Here is a 25,073-nt window from a genome sequence, read left to right on the forward strand (position 1 = left end):
CTGACCCTAACCCTTAACAAAACCATACTTAACCCTAATCCTGACCCTAACCCTGACCCTAATCCTTAACAAAACCATACTTAACCCTAACCCTAACCCTAACCCTGACCCTAACCCTTAACAAAACCATACTTAACCCTAATCCTGACCCTAACCCTTAACAAAACCATACTTAACCCTAATCCTGACCCTAACCCTGACCCTGACCCTAACCCTGACCCTGACCCTAACCCTAACCCTGACCCTAACCCTTAACAAAACCATACTTAACCCTAATCCTGACCCTAACCATGACCCTAATCCTTAACAAAACCATACTTAACCCTAACCCTGACCCTGACTATAACCCTAACCCTAAACCCCCTTAACTAACCCTAACTCTAACACAAACCCCTAAATTCCATGGTTTAAAAAAAAAAACGCATATGCAAAAAAACGCATACATGAGCATGCCAGTGCGCACATATGCGCATCCATAGGCTATAATGGCCATTTTTAGCGCAAAACGTGCGCATATGTGCGCATGCGCTTTTTTGCAGGGCCAAAAAATGCAACATGATGCGTCTGGAAAATCACAACGCACACCCCAAAAAAACGCAGCGCATGAAAATCGCATACATGCGCTGACCAGTGCGCAGGTATGCGCACCCATGTTAAATATAGGGGAAAAAACGCATGCGCAGGTGTGCGTTTTTTTCCAGCGCTAAAAAACGCAAATGTGAAACCAGCCTTAATCTATGGGGCAGCTCACATCACCGTTTGTTTTCTCAGGCTGGGATCACACTTGCCAGAATCTCACACGAGTCTCGCACCTCAATATCCCGCACGGCCGCCGGCACTCGGGACCGGAGTGTACAGCTGCATAGAAATACATGCAGTCGCATACTCCGGTCCCAGTATCGGCGGCAGTGCCGGGTATTGAGATAAGTGTGATCCCGGCCTTAGGAGTATTCTACGTGCATGTAAAACTGCAGCATGCTGTGATTGTACGCGTATATCGTCTGAGACTCCCCAATGCAAGCCTATCGGTGCGAGAAAAACTCAGACACCACACGGACCATCCATGCAGCTTGCTACAGATGCGCACACATTTTCCTCATTTCAGCCCATTGAACCATTTAATTCTATGTGGAAAATCAGTGAGAAATGTAAAGCCATACACATGTCACACGGATACATGGGTGGGAGAAAATCTCATCATCACACTGCAAACGCATTACACACGGATGACCATACGGAGGACACTTGTGTGACTCTCAGCAGGGAGACTCGGACCGATTTTCAATACTCCAAGTTTGACCCCGGCCTAAGGATCCTTTACACTCATGCACACATGGCGGTAAGGGACAATGCGGCGGCGGATGGTTTGCAGCATTTCTTCCTGCGCTGATTTCTCGGTTTTGCTCTTGGATTGTTCTTTCCCTTCAGATATGAGGTTTGGCAATTGTGGAATCAGCACCTCTAATTATCTGACTTCGCATCTTACCTGCAGTGATGAGGAATCCGCCTCCCACCCTATAGAGCTGAGCTGCAGCAAAGGGAACTGCACAGACGAGCAGAAGCCCCCCCACCACACTGGCGGCCACTGCGAGGATGATGAACGCCGTCCAGAAGCCTCTGTACACTGCAAGGAAAACCGCACAGATTAATCACTGGTCTACCTGTGAGCGGCAACTACACATAATATACATTATACACACTACACACAATATATATGGTGCAAACTATACATAGCTCACAAACTACATATAATACATTACACTCATAGATACACTACACAAATTACACACATAATAAATATAGCACACACTACACATAGTATACACACGACACATAAGATATATGGTGCAAACTATACATAGTGCACACACTGCACTCATAGTATACACATTATACATGCTACACAATTTACACACAAATATAGCACACACTACACATAGTGCACACATAGTATACACATGACACAGTGCACATACACTACACACAATATGCAGACTTCACATCTTACACATAGTACACATATTACACATACAGTTTTATACACATAGTGCACAAACTATACACACAGTATACACACTACACATACTACACACTAAACATTATACACTAGACATAGCACACACATACTACATAGTATATACGATGATTACTACACACCCTACACATACAATACACACTCGAAATACCAAACGCAGTGCCCACTCACACCATACACTGCATACATACTAATCATACTGCACACCATGCAAATATTACACACTCTCCACATCACACACTACAGATTCTGCACACATTACAAATACTACGCATAGGGCGGCACACTGGTTCAGTGGTTAGCGCTGTAGTCTTGCAGAGCTGGATTCCTGGGTTCAAATCCCACCAAGGACAACATCTGCAAGGAGTTTGTATGTTCTCCCCGTATTTGCATGGGTTTCCCCCGGGCACTCCGGTTTCCTCCCACATTCCAAAGACATACTGATAGGGAATTTAGATTGTGAGCCCCAATCATGTCTGTAAAGCGCTGTGGAATTAATGGCGTTATATAAATGAGTAAAATAAATAAATACTACTCATACTGCACACCATACACATATTACACACACTCCACATCACACACTACAGATTCTGCACACATTACACATACTGCAGACTATAAACACTACACATCCTGCACATATTACACAGGTGAATGAGTGTTCTGCTGACAACTATCTGCTGTGTATGGCCAAGGGTGTAACTATAGTGGGTGAAGCCATTGCAGTCACACATGGGCCCTGGAGCGTAAGGGCCCATAAGGTCTGTTTGGTCGATATGATGAACTAACACTATTAAAGATTCATGATAGCCGGGGGCTTTATTGGAGATTTTACATTGAAGCCCATGAGCTTCCGCTGTCGCCTGCGCTAGAGCTATCCTCTGCCCACCCTTGAACAGCTGATAACAGAGAGCAATGCATCTGACTTATCCCACAGCCATCCTTTGCTTAGTGTGATATGGCTGATAACAGAGAACAAAATATTGCATCCACCTGTCCTGTCAGCCCCTTCTCTTTGTGATTTGGGATTCTACGTACTGGGTGTCAGGTATGGGGTCTCTCAAATTGTATCATGTGACCCAAAGTTTTGTGGATGCCTGCAGTGGGTGTAATCTCCCCCTCAGGCATTGGATTGTACTGGGATCAGTCCTGGGAATATTGGCTTTTGAGGAAAACCTTTTGTTTTTCCCAATATGTTCTGAGGTGTTCAGCGCCCCCTGCTGGAGAAATAGAAAATGATAGGTGCCTCAGCCAATCAGGACGCAGCCGACAAAGCACCCTACCCCTAGAGGAAATGACCTGAGCAGCACGACCCGGCAATTACAGGGGGATCTCCAACACCAGCGTTAAAATAATTACCGGCATATTCTTCACATAATTGTCTCATTAGGAGATGAAGAAAAGTCATTTTTCGCTAGGAGAAGATGAGGGGTCAGCGGGAGTTGGTAATTCAGCAGATACAGGGACAGGGAAGGGAGGAGGGCGCTTCTTGGAAGACATTCAGGGGGGTCAGGAAATTAGGATGAAGGAAAAATATGAAGAGGATTTCCCTCTGTATAGAAACCCAAGAGTGATCATCTATGTGTGAGGAAGTGAGACACTTTGAAGACCTAAAGTGAAGGAACTGGGAACACAGGTCATCTTCTAATCCATCCTCCCAGTGGACGGACATGGACCAAGAAGACTGAAAAGGATTCTACAGGTGAACAACTGGCTGCATTGATGGTGCCATGAGTAACGTTTTGGGTTTCTTGACCATAGAGTGAATTACCTGTATGATGGACTCCTTGCTAGAAATGGGTTGCATCTTACAAACACCAAAAAACATATTTGGTAGAAGCCTTACTACACTCATCAGGAGAGCTTTACACTAGAGCAATATGGGATGGGAAATATAGGGCAGGAAGAAATGTGCAGCTAATGAATATTTCTGAGAACCTGATATTAGAAGTGGAAGTAAGGACCAAAAACAACACTCTGAATGAAAATAGAGGAGCAATAGAAGCCGACTACAAACTAAAATGTGTCTGTACAAATGTACAGAGCAGTAGTGTAGCTACAAGTGGGGGCGGTTGCCCCCCCGGTCCAGCGCTCTGAGGGGCCCACCCATAGCTACACAACTGGTACATTCTGTGGCAAAGCAGGGAGACTGTCACTTGGCCGCTATGGAGCCCATGAGCTGGGTAGGGCCCGGTGCCAGCACCAGGCCCCCCACTCTTCAAGGCAAGTTCAAATGTATCAGCAGAATGCCAATACAGTTCAAAGCAATGATGAGAGAGGGAGCGACAAGCTTTCTCTCCCATCATTCCCCGTCTGACGACACTGACGCAGATGCTGACAACAGCGGACACAAAGATGTCACTACATGGAGCCTACTGTACTGAGATGTAAGGGCGCTCTGAGCAGCGGGGGAAAGAAGAGTAGAGGTGAGTATTGTTCTTTCATTTTTTTATGGGAAGTGCATTATACTATATGGAGGACTATGGGGAGTGCATTATACTATATAGACTTCAACTGGGAGTACATTTTACTATATAGAGGCCTATAGGGAGTGCATTATACTATATGGAAGACTATGGTGAGTGCACTATACTATATAGAGGCCTATGGGGAGTGCATTATACTATATAGAGGCCTATGGGGAGTGGATTATACTATATAGAGGCCTATGGGGAGTGTATTATACTTTATATAGGCCTATGGGGAGTGCATTATACTGTAGACGCATATGGGGAGGGCATTCATTTAATGTATACATATGGACCAGGTGACAATGGGGGGCTCAGTAAGAACAAAAAACACCAGCTCATCCATAAGAAAGGTAAAGTGGATATGGGAAATGTACTCTGGATAGATTATTAATATGCTAGTACAAGAAGTGCCTTAGGTAAAGTGCAAGTGCTTATAGCAGTTATTGTCATAAGTACAGCATGGTATTACTGAGGGGCAAACAATGTGCAAAATAAAGTACAAATTAACAGTAAACAATTTCCTGAGGCAATAAGTGAACAAGCTCAGCCAAATGCATGCATGTACTGAGAAAAATATACTTTAAGCGAACCTGTCAGCAGTTTTGGCCGATATAAGATACGGCCACTGCCTTTCAGGGATTTTCGACAGCATTCGATAATGCTGTAGATAAGCCCCCAATCCGACCTGAAAGATAAGAAAAATAAGTTTTATTTTACTCACTCAGGGGAGGGCGGTCCGATGCGGTCCCATCTACCTCTCATCTATTTGCAATGCCGCCCTCCTGTTGCTTCATCGTTGAGGGCAGAGTAAAGTACTGCAGTGCAGAGGTGCCGGGAAAGGTCAGAGAGACCCAGCGTCTGCGCACTGCAAGAATTTGCTCTGCCCTCAACAGGGCAGAGAATTACGCCTGCGCAGGAGCGCGATGCCAGGGAGGCATGAAGCAAGCAGGAGGGCGGCATCGCAAGAAGATGGGAGGCACCGGACCTGGACCTGTGACACCCATCGGACCGGACTGCACCGGACCGCCCCCTGGGTGAGTATAATACAACTTATTTTTCTTATCTTTCAGGTCGGATCGGGGGCTTATCTACAGCATTATAGAATCTTATAGCATCGTATAGCGGCCAAAACAGCTGACAGGTTCCCTTTAAGTCACGCGCGTAGGGGCTGCTTCTTGTGGGACAATATGGGTAAGAACCTGCATCATGTGACTTAAGTATATTTTTCTCAGTACATGCATGTATCTGGCTGAGCGGTTTGTTCACTTATTGCCTCAGGAAATTTCTTCCTGTTAATTTGTACTTGATTTTGCACATTGTATGTCCTTCAGTAACACCATGCTGTACTTATGACAAGAACTGCTTTAAGCACTTGCACTTTACCTAAGGGACTTCTTGTACTAACATATTAATAATTTATCCGGAGTGCATATCCACTTTACTTTTCTTATGGATCAGCTGGTGTCTTTTGTTCTTACGATGTCCCCCAATGTCACCTGGTCCATACATATACATTGAATGTCCTAGTCCTTTTGACATGTATTGATATATGTATTTTTTTTAATAAATTGTGTTACTTTTTTATGGACCATTGCTCCGTTTTTTTTTTATGGTTTTCCTATTGCAATATATAGAGTGTTTGTAATATATTTGGCCTGTCAAAACTTTTTGGTTTTTTGGGGCCTTTGATTTAATGATCAGTGTTTATTATGTTTTCTGGTTCAGTATTATTGTTTTTTATATGGCGGGCTATGCGGAGTGCATTATAGTATATATAGGCCTATGGGGGAGTGTATTAGACTATATAGAGGCCTATGGAGAATGCATTATACTATATGGAGAATAATGGGGAGTGTATTATACGATATGGAGGACTATGGGGAATCTATCATACTCTATGGAGGACTATGGGGAGTTTATTATACTATATGGTGGTCTAGGAGGAATGTATTATACTCTCTGGAGGACTATGGGGAGTATATTACGCTATATGGAGGACTATGGGGAGTGCATTATACTGTATGGAGAACTACGGGGAGTGCATTATTCTATATGGAGAACTAAGGGGAGTACATTGTACTATACGGAGGACTATGGGTAGTGTATTATACTGTATGGAGGACTATGGGGAGTGCATTATACTATATGCAGGACTAGGGGAATGTATTATACTATATAGAGAACTATGGAGAGTGCATTAGATTAAATGAATGACTATCTGGTGCATTATATTATACTAGCTGAAGAGCCCGGCGCTGCCCGGGCATAGTAACTAACTGTGGTTAGTTATAACAAATTATAATTATCCTTCGTCCCATAGTCCCGTGCCCATATACCCGTCATACATATCCACCATCGATGGCCATCTAAGGGGCCATCTTACAGTGAGGGGATTACAGTGAGGAGGCCATCATACAGTGTGGGAGCTAATGTGGGGCATTTGCACAGAGTTAGGGGCATTTAACAGTCTGGGGGCTACTAAGGGGTCAGTATACTGTAAAGTACCCCCCTCACAGTGAGGGGACATTATACTGTGTATAGGGGAGCTGTACAGGGGAGTGACTGGGAAAATTATTAAATGTTAAGTGGGTACTTATTGTTATAGGGAAACTCAGGTTATTTTGACTGTCAAAGGGGCACACAGGTCACTATTACTTTCTAGGGGACAAAATGTGGGCACTGTTTTCTAGGGCACTTGCAGGGCACTACTATCTTATAGAGGTTTGTTTTACCATCTAGAAGGCACAGAGTTCCAAAGAGCAGGTGCAGTAATAGGGACACATACGGCAGCAGCAGCGCAGGATTGGGGTATCAGCAGGATGAGGGGTTTGTGCAGGTTTGGGATAGATGGAGATGGCGCTGGAAATGTGAGAAGTCAAATGTGACTTTGTTGTAATCTCTGCAGCCGAGTCCTGGCTGGTGAAGTTGTCATGTCGGTCTGGGCCAGATGAAAAGATGGGTAAAGTGAATGAGTCCATCATAAAGAATGTCATCTATAAGTTACTATATATACCGTATTTTTCGCTTTATAAGACGCTCCGGATTATAAGACGCACCACAATTTTTGAGGAGAAAAATAAGAAAAAAATATTTTTTAATAAAATGGTGGTGCCTCTTATAATCCTTGCATCTTATTGCTTACCGGGGTTGGTGGCTGCGGTGTAGAGGGGTCCCAGGCTCGCTGCTGGAGGAGGCAGGCGTGGAGTGATGCTGCAGGCCGCATTCAGGGATGAGGGGGGGCTCCGATGTGTGCTGTTGCTGCTGCAGAGTCTTGTGCTGGTGTCAGGTTTCTCCACTTGTCCGGCAGTTGGAGGCCGGTGCTGCAGGTGCTCCGGTGCGGCGTTGTGTGTCCATCGATGCCTGGGGCTCTGCCGACATTGTTTGACAGACCAGAGCCCCAGCATTTCCTTGGTTCCCTGTATATGTGCGCTGAAGTGCCGGTAAAAAGATGGCCGCCGGCGCGTGCGCAGATGGGATCTCGGGACCCAGTTCTCGAGAGATGAGATTTGAAATCTCATCTCTCGAGAGCTGGGTCCCGAGATCCCATCTGCGCACGCGCGGCGGCCATTTTTTTGCAGGCACCACCGCGCGCACACAGGGAACCCAGGGAAAATGGCCGCCGGCGCGTGCGCAGATGGGATCTCGGGACCCACCTCTCGAGAGATGAGATTTCAAATCTCATCTCTCGAGAACTGGGTCCCGAGATCCCATCTGCGCACGCGCCGGCGGCCATCTTTTTACCGGCACACAGGGAACTGAGGAAATGCCGGGGCTCTGGCCTGTCGCACAATGTTGGCAGAGCCCCGGGCATCGACGGGCACACAACGCGGCACCGGACACACCCGCAGCAGCGGCCAGCAACCGCCGGACGCCCCCGATCACAGCCTAGGTAAGGCATGTCCGCTTTGTAAGACGCACCCCTGTTTTCCCCCCAAATTTTGGGGAAAAAAAGTGCGTCTTACAAAGCGGAAAATACGGTAACTGTGCTAAAATCGCCTATATGTTCTGCAGCACTGATATCTACCACTATGTGTCACCATATGGCAGTAATATCAGTGTTGGACTTTGTATAGAGATTATTTTCAGTAACAGCACGGTCATCTGCTAAGATTTTCCTAAAGTCACTATTAGGGTGTGCCACCATAGTTGTTATCAGGGTTACTTGGTTAGGGGGCCACTCAAAAGTTTTGGCCTCTATGAACAAAACCCTAGCTACGCCTTTGGCACAGAGATTGGGAGACAAACAAGGAGAATTGTAGCTGTTAGCACAGGAAGAGAGATATAATGTCATAGACATCTCTGAAACTTGGTGGGATGATATACATGATAAGAATATAAACCTTGAAGGCTACAACTTATCTCTTAGAAACAGAAATAACAAGAAGGGAGGAGATGTTGTATTGTATGTTAGGAAAATGTATATCTCCACAGAGAGCCAAGCTTCAGAGACTGGTATCTCTGTGGAAACTTTGGGTAAGAATACAAGGAGAGACGAACAGAAAGGACACTATTGTAGGTGTTTACTATATGCCACCTGGACAGACTGAAGATATGGATGAACTCTTTTTATCATAGATATCTCTGTTCTCAAAAAAATACAACAAAGTGATCATGGGAGATTTTAACCATCCAGATATTTGTTGGAAATCTCTCTTAGGGCTCTTACTCACATGCCAGAAACTCGGATGAGTCTCGCACGTCAATACCCGGCACTGCCGCCGGCACTACGATCGAAGCGTTCAGCTGCATAGAAATACAAGCAGCTGAACGCTCCAATCCGAGCACCAGTGGCAGTGCCAGGTATTAAGATGCGAGACTCATCCGAGTTTCTCACATGTGAGTATGAGCCCTTAGGCAAAAGTACTTAATCCAGAAATTTTTATCTTCTTTCGCTGACAACTTTATCTTTCAAAACAGAGAGAACAAGTGGATCTGCAATCTAGGAACTAATTTTTACCAACAGGGAGGAAATGGTTGAGGATTTTGGATTACAAGAGGAGGAAGACCAGCGAGGACTAAGACTTTAAGGTTAGACATCAGAAGGGCAAATTATAGGCCAGTAGAGTCTAACCTCTATTGTTGGTAAAATATTTGAAGGGTTTCTGAGGGATGTTATTCTGGATTATCTCAATGAGAATAACTGTTTAACGCCATATCAGCATGGGCTTATGAGGAATCGCTCCTGTCAAACCAATCTAATCAGTTTTTATGAAGAGGTAAGCTATAGACTGGACCAAGGTGAGTCATTGGACGCGGCATATCTTGATTTTTCCAAAACGTGTGATACCGTGCCACACACAAGGTTGGTACACAAAATGAGAATGCTGGGTCTGGGGGAAAATGTGTGTAAATGGGTAAGTAACTGGCTTAGTGATAGAAAGCAGAGAGTGGTTATAAATGGTATATTCTCTAACTGGGTCACTGTGACCAGTGAGGTACTGCAGGGGTCAGTGTTGGGACCTATTCTCTTCAACATATTTATTAATGATCTGGTAGAAGATTTACACAGTAAAATATTAGTTTTGTATCATCTGCAAATATCATGTAAAGCAGTCAATACAAAAGAAGATAGTATTCTGCTACAGATGGATCTGGATAAGTTGGAAACTTGGGCCGAGAGGTGGCAGATGCGGTTTAACAATGATAAATGTAAGGTTATACACATGGGATGAAGGAATCAATATCATCATTACACACTGAACGGGAAACCACTGGGTAAATTTGACATGGAGAAGTACTTAGCGATCCTAGTTAATGATAAACTTACCTGGAGCAGTCAGTGCCAGGCAGCGGCTTCCAAGGCAAACAGGATAATGGGGTGCATTGAAAGAGGTCTGGATACACATGATGAGAGCATTATACTGCCTCTGTACAAATCCCTGGTTAGACCACACATGGAGTACTGTGAACAGTTTTGGGCACCTGTGCTCAGGAATGATATAATGGAACTAGAGCGAGTACAAAGGAGGGCAAAAAAATTAATAAAGGGGATGGAGGAACTACAATACCCAGAGAGATTAGCAAAATTAGGATTATTTAGTCTAGAAAAAAGACAATTGAGAGGCGATCTAATAACCTTGTATAAGTATATAAGGGGACAATACAAATATCTCTCCGAGTATCTGTTTATACCAAGGAAGGTGACGGTCACAAGGGGGCATTCTCTGCGTCTGGAGGAGAGAAGGTTTTTCCACCAACACAGAAGAGGATTCTTTACTGTTAGGGCAGTGAGAATCTGGAATTCCTTGCCTGAGGAGGTGGTGATGGTGAACTCAGTCGAAGGGTTCAAGAGAGGCCTGGATGTCTTCCTGGAGCATAACAATTTTGTATCTTACAGTTATTAGATTCTTTAGAACAACATATCTGGGGATTTATTCTGATGGAATATAGGCTGAAATGGATAGACAAATGTCTTCTTTCGGCCTTGCTAACTATGTTACTATGTAAAGGCAGATTTTGATGGACTCAGAAAGAGAGTAGGAAAGGTCCAATGGTTGGATGTTGTAAAGGACAGAAATATCCAAAAAGAATGGAAGATTTTCCTACATGAAATTCTCACCACACAATCAGTAACAATCAAGAAAAGATGGAAGAATTGGAAGCTTAAAGAGAGCAGGGTGGATGAACACAGAACTTAATCATTTGTTAAAATGGAAAAAAGAAATATATATTTAGTGGAAAGAGGGGGGCAAATCTAAAGAAGAATATAATGCTGTTTGCAGGGTATGCAGGGCAAACATTACAAGAACTAAAGCCAGTAATGAAGTGAGGCTTGCAATGGAGACCAAAGCAGTAAAAAAAAGGATTTTAGGGGTATGTCAAAAGCAAACGAAAAGTCAAAGATGCTATATGATTTTTACAGAATGAAAATGGTGAAGTGGCAGAAATGATGTTGAGAAGCCAGACTTTTAAATTCCTATTTTGCATCTGGGTTCTCTAAGAATGCAACTGTAACATCAGCTGATCTTCGCAATGCCATCAAAGGAATATAAGAATCCACACTATCTATAAACAGAGAGATGGTGAGGGAACACTTAGCTAATCTACATGAATTTACATCTCATAGTCCAGATTAATTACATCCTAGGGGACAGAAAGAGTAAGCAGAGGAAAATGCAGAACCATGAACTAGAATCTTTGAAAAATCCTGGAGAACAGGAGAAGTGCCAGAAGACTGGAGAAGGGCAAATGTTGTCCCTATCTTCAACAAAGGAAAGAAGATGGAGCCAGGAAATTACAGGCCAGTTAGCCTTACTTCTATACCAGGAAAGATCTCTGAACAAATTATTAAACAGCATGTAAGTATTTGAGTAAAAATGCAGTAATTAACCAGAGCCAGCATGGGTTTATAGCAAACAAGTCATGCCAGACTAATCTAATTTCTGTCTATGATGGAATCACTGACTGTGTGGATCAGGGAAATGTGGTAGAGATAGTAAATCTCGACTTCAGCAAAGCATTTGATAAAGTATATCACACTATCCTTATTGAGAAAGTGACCAAGTATGGGATTGACAAGGCTGCGGTTAGGTGGATTCATAATTGGCTCAGTGATCGTACTCAAAGAGTGGTAATAAATGGTAACAATCCATTGTTGGAAGAGGTTTCAAGTGGGGTACCACAAGGCTCTGTTCTGACCCCAGTGTTGTTCAACATCTTTATAGATGATGTAGATAAAGGAACTGAAGGTAAACTGATCAAATTTGCAGATGATGCAAAGCTAGGAGGGACAGCTAACACTAGAGAACACAGAGAAAGGATTCAGAAGAATCTAGAGAAGCCTGAAGAATGGGCAGTGACTAATAGATTGGTATTTATCGGAGAAATGCAAGATCTACATCTGGGCAAGAATAACGAAAATTACATTTACAGAATAGGAGGAATAGAACTAAGAAATAGCATGTGTGAACAAGACTTGGGTATACTAATAGATAACAGACGGCACATGAGTCAACAGTGTGATGCAGCAGCAAAAAAGGCAATCACATTTCTAGGATGTATTAAGAGAAGCATAGAGTCTAGATCACATGAAGTAATTACCCCCCTCTACTCCTCCTTGGTCAGGCCTCATCTGGAATACTGGGTCCATTTCTGGGCACCACATTTTAAAAAAGACATTGAAAAACTGGAGTTAGTTAAGAGAAGAGCTACCAGGATGGTGAGTGGACTGCAAAGTATGGGAACGGTTAAAGGATCTGGGAATGTTTAGCTCCAAAAAGAAAGGCTAAGAGGAGACTTAATAGCTGTCCACAAATATCTGAAAGGCTGTCACAGTGTAGAAGAATCATCATTATTCTCATTTTCATATGGAAACATGAGAAGCAATGGAATGAAACTGAAAGGGAGAAGATACAAATTAGACGTTAGAAAAAACTTTTTGACAGTGAGGGTGATCAGTGAGTGGAACAGGCGGCCACGAGAGGTGGTGAGTTCTCCTTCAATGGAAGTCTTCACACAGAAGCTGGACAGACATCTGTCTGAAATGATTTAGTGAGTCCTGCATTGAGCAGGGGGTTGGACACGATGACCCTGGGGGTGCCTTCCAGCTCTAACATTCTAGGATTCTATGATCACAGAGGAGATCAATATTACAATAGGATTGTACAGTAAATTCCTATGTGAGGGTCCTATAGAAAGACAATCACTTTTTGGGGGGGTGATGTTCTGCGATTGTCTGATACATACCTGCTGTAGGGTCATAAGACGGATGAGGGACCGGTCCAGGTGCTATCGGCATGGGAAACAGGTACCCCTGGATGCAGTGTTTGGGGTGCGCTTGACTGGCTGGAGAGAAAGTTTAGAGAATCTGCATTAGGAGGGACAATGGGTGTCCTTGGAATCCAGAGAAGACTCTCACCCCCTCCCCAGGCCTGGTGGCGCACGCTGTGTTACCCACATTTGTGCAAACATTTTTGGAATCTTTTTGCAATTTTTTTATATCCTGTGATTTCCATCTAAGCAGCAAATCACAAGTATTCACTGATGTTCAGGGCACAAACAGCTGTAAATTCTGGCTCATTTGGTTAATAAATCTGTCCCTTAGCAGACAGTTCTTTTGGCGAAAAGGAGTAAAAACATTTATAAATGTGGGTAAGTATTGCTATTAGTATACTCACCAGGCCACCAGGGATTAATACTAAAGCCCCTACGCAACCAAGTACAAACCAAATAGCACCCCTCCGGCCTCTGTATATAGAAACCCACCCCTCCGGCCTCTGTATATAGTGACCCACCCCTCCAGCCTCTGTATATAGTGACCCACCCCTCCAGCCTCTGTATATAGTGACCCACCCCTCCAGCATCTGTATATAGTAACCCATCCCTCTGACCTCTGTATATAGTGACCCACCTCTCCAGCTTTTGTATATGGTGACCCACCCCTCCAGCCTCTGTATATAGTGACCCACCCCTCCAGCCTCTGTATATAGTAACCCAACCCTCCAGCCTCTGTATATAGTGACCCACCCCTCCAGCTTTTGTATATGGTGACCCACCCCTCCAGCCTCTCTATATAGTGACCCACCCCTACTGCCTCTGTATATGGTGACGCACCGCTTCAGCCTCTGTATATAGTGACCCATCCTTCCGACCTCTGTATATAGTGACCCACCCCGTCAGCTTCTGTATATGGTGACCCACCCCTCCAGCATCGTTACATAGTGACCCACCCCTCCAGCCTCTGTATAGTGGCCCACCCCTGCTGCCTCTGTATATGGTGACGCACCGCTTCAGCCTCTGTATATAGTGACCCACCCATCCAGCCTCTGTATATAGTGACCCACCCATCCAGCCTCTGTATATAGCGACCCACCCCTCCAGCTTCGTTATATAGTGACCCACCCCTCTGGCCTCTGTATATAGTGACCCACCCCTCAAGACTGTGTATCGTGACCCACCCCTCCAGCCTCTGTATATAGTGACCCACCCTACTGGCCTCTATATACGGTTACCCACCCCTTCAGCCATGGTACATGTAATCGTCCCCTCCAGCCTCTGTATAAGATGCCGACCGCTCCAGCATCTATAAAGGCCTCAGCCAGAGCAGCGATATTACATGTTACCTGATGCCAGGAGGGGGGCGCTGATGACAATGAGAAGAACTTTTGTAACTGGACTGGATCACAGATAACAGAACTTTACTCACTGAACCAGAAGTTCCAGATTGTCTCCTGGAAATCTTCCCCATTGAACCAACATCTCCAAAAGAAACCCTCATGGTGAAAGTACAGAGGTGTGGCCGGGGTGGGGGGGACGTCTGTGCTGTTCTGCAATCAGAGATAGAGAGTCAGCTGCCATCATCCACCACTGTTCCTAACCTGTCCTGGCTCCAGCACCGGTCTATGTGGCCTTCTTCCCCTGCGGCCAGTTTTCTCTACTACTATGTGCGTTCCTGGAGCTAACAACCACTTGACTAACCCAGCTCTGCTATTGCTGGGCTCTGCAGCAGCTATATCAAGAGTGCCTCATGATAAAAGCCCCTCTGATGCTCTACAGTGCTGTCTACTCACTCGGCTCTGCTATTCTGCTCTGCTATTCCAGCTCTGCTCATCCACGTACCATCTGGCAACTCCACCTGATGAATCACCATCTCCACTCTGCGCTGCTCACCCTGACCTATGGCTTAGCCCATCCACATCACCAGGTGCGACCATGACACCAACATCATCACCATCATTAATGGGATCTTGCATTTTTCATATCAGCTCTGCATTGTTATAAAGTGTGGAGACATCAGATCCCAAAGATTGATACAGACCTCAAAATCAGCTTTATAACAGAATAGCAACAGCTGCAACATTGGGGTGATACATATGGGCACTATATGGCAGTAATATACACATGACAGCGATGCAGCACTAAGGAAATCCAGACATTGCTAAAAATTCTAAATTCACCCCAAGATGACACCCAAAATCATGACTGATATTGCACAATGCATGTAATCATCCATCATGTCATCCGGCATTCCTACTACCTTTGTAACCTGATGAACCGTGCTATTGATGGGGAAACGCGTCAGGGTGCATCTGACTGATGATAAGTCATACTCCAGATTATTTACAATGTCTCTTTACCTGTTATATATGGGCTTATAACTACTTTTACACCAAGTATATTAAATGCATTGTGCAATATCAGTCATGATTTTGGGTGTCATCTTGGGGTGTATCTAATTCTCCCTCAATTTTAAGTCAATTATTTGGACTGTCTAATCAGGTGCTATGCTTGGGCCTGTAATATGTGATAGCTATTTATCATATGGCATGTTACATGGTGGAGTATTAATCATGATTCTGGATATTATTTTTGATTATCTGTATGCCTATTAACCCCTTTACCCGGGCCAATTTTTACAATTCTGACCACTGTCCCTTTATGAGGTAATAACTCTGAAACGCTTCCATGGATCCCAGTGATTCAGACACTGTTTTCTCGTGACATATTGTACTTCATGTTAGTGGTAAAATTTCATTCAAATAACTTGTGTTTATTTGTGAAAATAATGGAAATTTGGCAAAAATTTTGAAAACTTCGCAATTTTCCAACTTTGAATTTTTATGCCCTTAAATCACAGAGATATGGCACACAAAAAACTTAATAAATAACATTTTCCACATGTTTACTTTACATCAGTACAATTTGGGAACCACAATTTTTATTGTTAGGAAGTTATAAGGGTTAAAAGTTGACCAGCGAATTCTCATTTTTACAACACCATTTTATTTTTAGGGAGCACATCACATTCGAAGTCACTTTGAGGGGTCTATATGATAGAAAATAACTGAAAGTGACACCATTCTACCATTCTAAAAACTGCACCCCTCAAGGTGCTTAAAACCACATTCAAGAAGTTTATTAACCCTTCAGGTGCTTCACAGGAATTTTTTGAATGTTTAAAAAAAAATGAACATTTAACTTTTTTTTCACAAAATTACTTCAGGTCCAATTTTTTCTATTTTACCAAGGGTAACAGGAGAAATTGGACTGCAAAGGTTATTGTGCAATTTGTCCTGAGTACGCTGATACCTGACATGTGGGGGGGAAACCACTGTTTCGGCGCATGGCAGAGCTCAGAAGGGAAGGAGTGCCGTTTGACTTTTTCACTGCAAAATTGTCTGGAATTCAGATCGGACGCCATGTCACGTTTGGAGAGCCCCTGATGTGCCTAAACAATGGAAACCCTCCACAAGTGACCACATTTTGGAAACTAGACCCCCCCCCAACGAACTTATCTAGATATGTGGTGAGAACTTTGAACCCGCAAGGGCTTCACAGAAGTTTATAACGTACAGCCGTACAGTTAAAAAATCACATTGTTTCCACAAAAATGATCTTTTCACCCCCAATTTTTATTTTCCCAAGGGTAACAGGACCCCAAAAGTTATTGTGCAATTTGTCCTGAGTACGCTGATACCCCATATGTGGGGGTAAATGACTATTTGGGCGCATGGCAGAGCTCGGAAGGGAAGCAGCGCCATTTGACTTTTTGGGCTGGAATTGAGATCGGACGCCATGTCGCGTTTGGAAAGCCCCTGATGTGCCAAAACAGTGGAAATCACCACAAATGACCCCATTTTTGGAAACCAGACCCACCAAGGATCTTATCTAGATGTGTGGTGAGCACTTTGAACCCCCAAGTGCTTCACAGAAGTTTATAACGCCTGGGCGTGAAAATAAAAAAATATTTTTTCCACAAACATAATCTTTTAGTCCCCAATTTTTTTATTTTCCCAAGGGTAACAGGAGAATTTGGACCCCAAAAGTTGTTGTCCAATTTGTCCTGAGTACGCTGATACCCCTGTGGGAGAAAACTACTGTATGGGCACACGTCGGGGCTCGGAAGGGAAGTAGTGACGTTTTGGAATGCAGACTTTGATGGAATGGTCTGCGGTTGTCATGTTGCCTTTGGAGAGCCACTGATGTGCCTAAACTGTGGAAACCCCCCACATGTAACCCCATTTTGGAGACTAGACACCCCAAGGAACTTACCTAGATGTGTGGTGAGCACTTTGAACCCCCAAGTGCTTCACAGAAATTTATACTATAGAGCCATAAAAATAAAAAATCATTTGTTTCCACAAAAATTATATTTTTGCCCCCAATTTTTTATTTTCCCAAGGGTAACAAAAGAAATTGGACCCCAAAATTTGTTGTGCAATTTGTCCTGAGTAGGCTGATAACCCATATGTGGGGGTAAACCACTGTCTGGGCGCATGGCAGTGCTTGGAAGGGAAGGAGCACCGTTTGACTTTTTGAACGCAGAATTGGCTGGAATTGAGATCAGACGCCATGTTGCATTTGGAGAGCCCCTGATGTGCCGAAACAGTGGAAACCCCCCACATGTAACCCCATTTTGGAGACTAGACCCCCCAAGGAACTTGCCAAGATGTGTGGGGAGCACTTTGAACCCCCAAGTGCTTCACAGAAGTATATAACTTCAACACTAACCCCAAAACACCCCTAACCTAATCTCAGCTCTAACCCTAGCCCTAACCCTAAGGGTGTGTGCACATGTTGCGGTTTCTGCTGCATTGTACTGCGGATCCGCAGCAGTTTCTGCTGCATTGTACTGTATCTTTATATTCAATGGCAAATAAAAAATGCAGTGCACATGTCACTTCTTTGTGCGGAATCCGCAGCGGTTTGACACCTCATCCATTATCAGATGTCAAAACGCAGGGGAAAACCGCAGGCTAATCCACACTAAATCCGCAGGTAAAATGCAGGTCATTTGACCTGTGTATTTACATGCGGAGTTAGCCAAATCTGCACGGAAAAATCCACAGCAGAATCCGTATCGTGTGCACACAGCCTTACCCTAGCCCTAACCCTAGCTCTAACCCTAGCCCTAACCCTAAGACTAATGGGAAAATGGAAATAAATGCATTTTTTTTTAATTTTATTATTTTTCCCTAACTAAGGGGGTTACATTGTTACATAGTTTTGAAGGCTGAAGGAAGACCTTATGTCCATCTAGTTCAGCCTATTTTTAGTGCAGCTGTTCTGCATTGTTGATCCTGGGGAAGGCAAAAAACCCACAGAGTAGCAGCCAATTTTCTCCATAGGGAAAAAAATTCCTTCCCCTAAGCTGGGTCAACCGTCTACCTATAATATTATGTTATTCGTAACCTTCTATACTGTTACTCACAAGAAAGGATCCATTCCTTTCTTAAATTCATTCAGTGAGTTGGCCATCACCACTTCCTCAGGAAGAGAATTCCAGAGCCTCACTGCTCTTACCGTGAAGAACCCTCTTCTATGCTGGTGCAGAAATGGTCTTTCCTCCAAACGAAGAGAATGCCCCCTTGTTCTTGTCACAGTCTTTGGTACAAACAGTTCATTGGAGAGATCTCTGTATTGCCCTCTGATATACTTGTACATATATATTAGGTCTCCCCTAAGTCTTCTCTTTTCTAGAGTAAATGGACCTAATTTTGATAACCTTTCTGGGTATTGTAGTGAACCAACTCCATTTATCATTTTAGTAGTCCGCCTTTGAACCCTTTTAAGTTCAATAATGTCTTTCTTGAGCATCGGCGTCCAAAATTGCACACAATACTCCAAGTGTGGTCTGACGAGTGATTTGTACAGAGGGAGAATTATGTTTTCATCTCGTGTCCCCAGACCTCTTCTAATGCATCCCATGACCCTATTTGCTTTGGTGGCAGCTGCCTGACACTGGGCACTCCAATTTAGCTTCTTATTGACTAAGATGCCTAAGTCTTTTTCCATGTCTGATTTCCCCAGCAGTTTCCCATTTAGTAAGTAATTGTAGCATCTGTTTCTCCTTCCCATGTGCATAACCTTACACTTATCTGTGTTAAACCTCATTTGCCATTTTTCAGCCCAATTCTCCAATTTACTCAAATCTGTCTGTAGTTGCAAACTGTCCTTCTTTGTGTTAACGACCTTACATAGTTTTGTATCATCTGCAAATACTGATATTTTACTGTGTAAGCCATCCACTAGATCATTAATAAATATATTAAATAGTAGGGGGCCCAATACAGAACCCTGTGGTACCCCACTAGTAACCCTGGCCCAATCTGAGTATGAACCATTAATAACCACTCTTTGTTTTCTATCACTAAGCCAGCTACCTACCCATCTACACACATTTTCCCCTAGCCCAAGCTTTCTCAGCTTACTTACCAATCTTTTATGTGGGACAGTGTCAAATGCTTTAGAGAAGTCGAGATAAATGACATCCAATGATTTTCCTTGGTCCATTTGAGAGCTTACATCCTCATAGAAGCTGATCAGGTTAGTTTGACAGGAGCGATCCTTCATAAATCCATGTTGATATGGAGTTAAACATTTATTAACATTGAGATATTCCATAATGGTATCCCTTAGAAACCCTTCAAAAATTTTACCCACAACAGATGTTAAGCTTACCGGCCTGTAGTTTCCAGGTTCCCTTTTACACCCCTTTTTGAATATTGGTACCACATTTGCTTGCCGCCAATCAAAAGGAACAGACCCTGTTTCTATAGAGTCTTTAAATATAAGGAATAGAGGCCTGTCTATCACATTACTTAACTCCCTTAACACCCGAGGGTGAATGCCATCAGGGCCTGGTGATTTGTCAATTTTAATCTTACTAAGGCGGTTCTGCACTTCTTCCTGGGTTAGGCAGGTAATACTTAATGGGGAGTTTACATCATCACTCTGCATTTCACCTGGCAAATCCATTTCCTGTGTGAACACTGTTGAGAAAAAAGTATTTAAAACATTTGCTTTTCCCACATCGCTCTCTATGATTCCACCCTCATTGTTCTTTAAAGGGCCGACACCATCAATTTTAATCATTTTACTGTTTATATAATTAAAGAATGGTTTGGGGTTTGTTTTACTTTCCTTAGCAATGAGTCTCTCAGTTTCCACTTTTGCTAAATGTATTTGTTTTTTACACATTTTATTTTTTTCTCTATAACTTTTTAATGCTTCTTCATTGCCTTCTTGTTTTAGCTTCTTAAATGCCTTGTTCTTGTTATTTATTGCCCTTTTTACATCCTTATTTAGCCACATTGGTGTTCTCCTGTTCCTAGCCCTTTTATTTCTGTATGGTATGGTTAGCTCGCAGTGGGTGTGTAAAACTGATTTAAATATTTCCCATTTATTTTCTGTGCTCCTATTTTTGAGGACATTGTCCCAATCAATTCGGAGAAGGTCCTCTCTAAGCTGATCAAACTTTCCTTCCTGAAATTCAGCGTTTTTGTAACCCCCTCCCAGGGCACCTTACTGAAGGATAAGTGGAATTGTATTATATTGTGGTCACTGTTCCCTAGGAGCCCATCGACTCGTACTTCTGTTATTCTATCTGGCCTGTTGCTTAAAATTAAGTCCAGAAGGGCTGTCCCTCTAGTTGGGCCCTGCACAAGTTGTGACAGATAATTATCCTTGGTCACTGGCAGAAATTGGTTTCCTTTCTGAGATACGCAGGTTTCAGTTTCCCAGTCTATGTCGGGGCAGTTGAAGTCCCCCATAATAATCACCTCATTGTGATTTGCTGCTTTGTCTATTTGTTTCAATAATACATTTTCAGTGGTTTCTGTTATATTTGGTGGCTTATAACAAACCCCTATGAGGATTTTATTACTTTTCCCTCTTTGTATCTCCACCCATAGAGACTCCACCTCTTCATTTCCCTCTTGTATATCTTCTCTTAGTGTGGACTTTAAAGTGGACTTTATATATAGACAGACTCCACCCCCTTTCCTTTTTTTACGATCCCTCCTAAACAAATCATTTCCTTGCAAGTTAGCCGCCCAGTCATAGCTGTCGTCTAACCATGTCTCAGTTATTCCTACTATGTCGTATTTTTCCTCATACATTACCAACTCCAGATCTTCAATCTTATTGGTCAGGCTTCTTGCGTTGGTCAGCATGCAGGAAAGAAGTTTTGCTTCCTTTTTCTTAGCTTCCTTCTGAGTACCCTGTCTTGGGTCCTCTTTACCACATCTAGTATCCTTGATTAGTTTGTCCTTCTGCTGCATGTTCTTGTCTGCTGTTTTTCCTCCCATCCCCTCTTCTTCTAGTTTAAAGCCCTCCTGATGAGTGTGACAAGTCTTCTGGCGAATGTGTGTTTCCCCGGTTTTGTGAGGTGTATCCCATCTCTTGCGAGAAGTCCATCGTAGAGGTAATTCACGCCATTGTCCAAGAATCCAAATCCTTGCTGCCTGCACCACCGTCGTAGCCAGCTGTTCACCTCTAGTATCCTATTCCATCTTCTGATGCCATGGCCATCGACTGGGAGGATTGATAAGAAAACAACCTGTACATTCCCTTCCTTTATTTTCTTCCCCAGAATTTCAAAGTCTTCGCAGATAGTTGGTAGGTCATTTCTTGCCGTGTCGTTTGTGCCTACATGTATCAGTAGGAAAGGGTAGTCGTCCTTGGATTTGAGGATAGCTGGTATCCTGTTGGCCACATCCTTGATTTTTGCTCCTGGGAGGCAGCATACTTCTCGTGCGGTTATGTCCGGTCTGCAGATAGTTGCCTCCCAGAGTGATAAAGGGGGGTTTGATTTAGTATTTATGGCAGATTTTTATGTTTGACAGCTGTCATACACTAAAAGATGCTTTTTATTGTAAAAAAAAAAGTTTTTGCATCACCACATTTTGAGAGCTATAATTTTTTCATATTTTGACCCACAGAGTCACGTGAGGTCATATTTTTGTTATTGGTACCATTTTCGGGCACGTGACATTTTTTGATCGCTTTTTATTCTGATTTTTGGGACGCAGAATGAACAAAAACAGCATTTCATGAATTTCTTCTGGGTCAGTATGATTACAGTGATACCTCATTTATGTTTTTTTATGTTTTGGCGCTTTTATGCAATAAAAGCAATTTTATATAAGAAATAATTATTTTTACATCGCTTTATTCTGAGAGCTATAACTTTTTTATTTTTTTGCTGATGATGCTGTATGGAGGCTTGTTTTTTGCAGGACAAGATGATGTTTTCAGCAGTACCACATTTACTTATATTCGTCTTTTTGATCGCGTGTTATTGCACTTTTTGTTCGGCGGTGTGATGATATAGCATTGTTTTTTGCTTCATTTTTTTTGAAGGGGTTAACTAGTGGGACAGTTTTATAGGATGGGTAATTACGGATGCGGCGATACTAAATATGTATTTTTTTTTTAAAATGACCAAAATAAAGAATTTTTGGGGGAATTTTTTTAAATTTTTTTTATTTATTTGGGGATTTTTTATAAATTATTTTTACACTTTTTTTTTTTTTTTACTTTATTACATTGTCCTATGGGGGACATCACTATCTAGTGTCAGATCGCTGTTCTGACAGTTTAGACAGCACTCTGTCAGATCAGCGATCTGACAGGCGCTGCTGCAGGCTTCCTCATGCCTGCTCTCAGCAGGCACTGTGGAGCCGCCTCTCTGCAGACCCCCGAAGGCCCCGGTGGCCATATTGGATCCGGGGGCCTGCAGAGAGGAGACCCTCGGAGCGACGCAGCACATCGCGCTGCTTCGGGGGATGCAGGGAAGCACGGAGGGAGCCCCCTCCCTGCACGCTTCTCTCCTATGCCCCCGGTACACTGCAATCATGTTTGATCGCAGTGTGCCAGGGGTTAATGTGCACATAGTGCCGGGTGTCATCTGTGATAATCAGCTGACACCCGGCCGCAATCAGCGGCGCTCCCCCTGGGGGGGCGCTGCTGATCACTATGACGTACTATCCTGTCCATGGGAATTAAGTCCCAGGTCACATGGACGGGATAGTATGTCTAATGGCAGAAAGGGGTTAAGATAGAGAATTAGAGATCATTAGTTATCAAACTCTTCATCTCTGCTCTATAATATGTTGTTTTCCCACCTGTATTGGTAGGGTTGTAATGGGGCAGTGAAGGACAGCCTACGTTGTGTGGGGTTGCCAAAAAATCGTTCTTTAGGGGGCCAACCTACACAGTCAGGCAGGGGCATATTTAGGCCTACTGTAGGGTATCTGTCAGGCTAGTCTTATATACTGTAGGTCAATGTTGTGGTAATTTTTTATATATACAGTACCTTTTTTTTACTGGGTTAGTGTTTTTTAATCTGATCATTAAAGGTTGTTTTTAAAGGGTATATATGTTCACTTTGGAATGTTTACCATAGTATATTACGTGTAGTATATTATAATGTATGTTGTATATTACATGTTGCATATTATACTGTATGTATATTATACTGTATGTTGTATATTACATCTTGTATATTATACTGTATGTTGTATATTACTTGTATGTTGTTTATTATATGCTGCATGTTGTGTGGTCTGGCACTGGTATCATCTTCTCAGCCATCTGAGAACAATTGTGGCCTCCTTTAGTCGGCCCAAACATTGACCTGAACGCGGCATCTGTGAAGTCACCACATGACTGTTAAAGACAACAACCCCCATTATGTTTGCACCTGTTCTGCTATTACACCCAGATGCCGACACTTAGGAGGTGGAAGCTACCAGCAAGTCTCCCCAGCCTCCGGCATTGCCTTCCCATACACAACTTTCCTCGCGATATGACACTTGACACCATTTTTACAACTTTGTCGACAGATTTATAAAGTGTAAATGTGCCGGAGCCACGACGAGTCAAAAATGCTCCAAATTATTATTTATACAGAATATTGATGTAAAAATTGCAGCCAAGGAGTCACGTGAGGAAAAGGAAGCCTCCGTCTTGTCTGATAACTTGTATCAAAACTTGTCACACCCGGGATCACCTCGATGCTGCAACATTGTTACCTGCGCTAGAGATGAGAGTCCACCGCTAACGCCACAGTTCTCCGTTGCAAGGAGCCAATAATCCGTCGCGAATGCAACAAGGAACAAAAGGACCCCGATACCTCCAATCAAGCCTGCGACAAGGGAAGCAGCTCCGACCTTCATCCTGACCAACTCTGCTATAACTGTACACACGGAGCAGCTGAACAAGTGCAGTGGTGGGAGGCCGGGCGGAGGGGTCGGGGCGGTGGCGGGCCCATCATGGATATTTTGGGATGGAACGTTACATCCCTTAAACACTGGTTTGGGTTTCACTGAGAAGCGGCACAGGATCCTATTTAAAGCTGATGACCCTACAGCACAGAACACTTGTGGTCTGGAGAGGACGCATAGCTGCATGAAGGAGGATGGAAGGCACAGAACAGGCCAACGTCTTCCACACACTACAGGGGGAAATGCTGCAGAGTCCTGCACCGCACCGGAGAAGACATGCTGCAGAGTCCTGCACCGCACCAGAGAAGACATGCTGCAGAGTCCTGCACCGCACCAGAGAAGACCCTGAGGAAGAGAAGAAGGAGGATGAGCGACTGGAACACACAAATAGAGACACCAAGACTAATGACCAAAACATGACATAGAAGTCACAGGAAAAGAAAGAGATGACACGGAAATATTCTCATCATCTATAAATAATGGTTTTATCAAGAAAAGGACAAAGCAACGGAAGCAAAATAACCTGGGCTGGAAGCAATTCCTTATAGTGAGGTGCCCCCCCCTGGTCCCCCACATAGTATGTAAGGTAGACAGGTGAAGTATTCCTATACATAATATACA

The 25,073-nt window shown here is 43.5% G+C and overlaps 1 protein-coding gene across 1 annotated transcript in view; it reads right to left on the bottom strand.

Moving 5' to 3' along the window:
• The window catches only part of LOC141101109 (transmembrane protein 182-like), a 41,165-nt gene extending 16,492 nt beyond the window's left edge, over positions 1–24,673 (bottom strand). The window contains exons 1-4 of the mRNA XM_073589933.1: positions 24,261–24,673; positions 14,651–14,771; positions 13,192–13,290; positions 1,487–1,624 (exon numbers count right to left, since the gene is read on the bottom strand). Coding sequence (XP_073446034.1) covers positions 1,487–1,624; positions 13,192–13,290; positions 14,651–14,771; positions 24,261–24,638 — 736 coding nt within the window. The 5' untranslated portion in view covers positions 24,639–24,673. The remainder of the gene's footprint in view (positions 1–1,486; positions 1,625–13,191; positions 13,291–14,650; positions 14,772–24,260) is intronic.
• Positions 24,674–25,073: the final 400 nt, after the last annotated feature.

The sequence above is a fragment of the Dendrobates tinctorius genome, unplaced genomic scaffold, assembly GCF_039654945.1.
Source record: "Dendrobates tinctorius isolate UK_male_01 unplaced genomic scaffold, ASM3965494v1 ptg000114l, whole genome shotgun sequence".
Taxonomy (NCBI): Eukaryota; Metazoa; Chordata; class Amphibia; order Anura; family Dendrobatidae; genus Dendrobates; species Dendrobates tinctorius.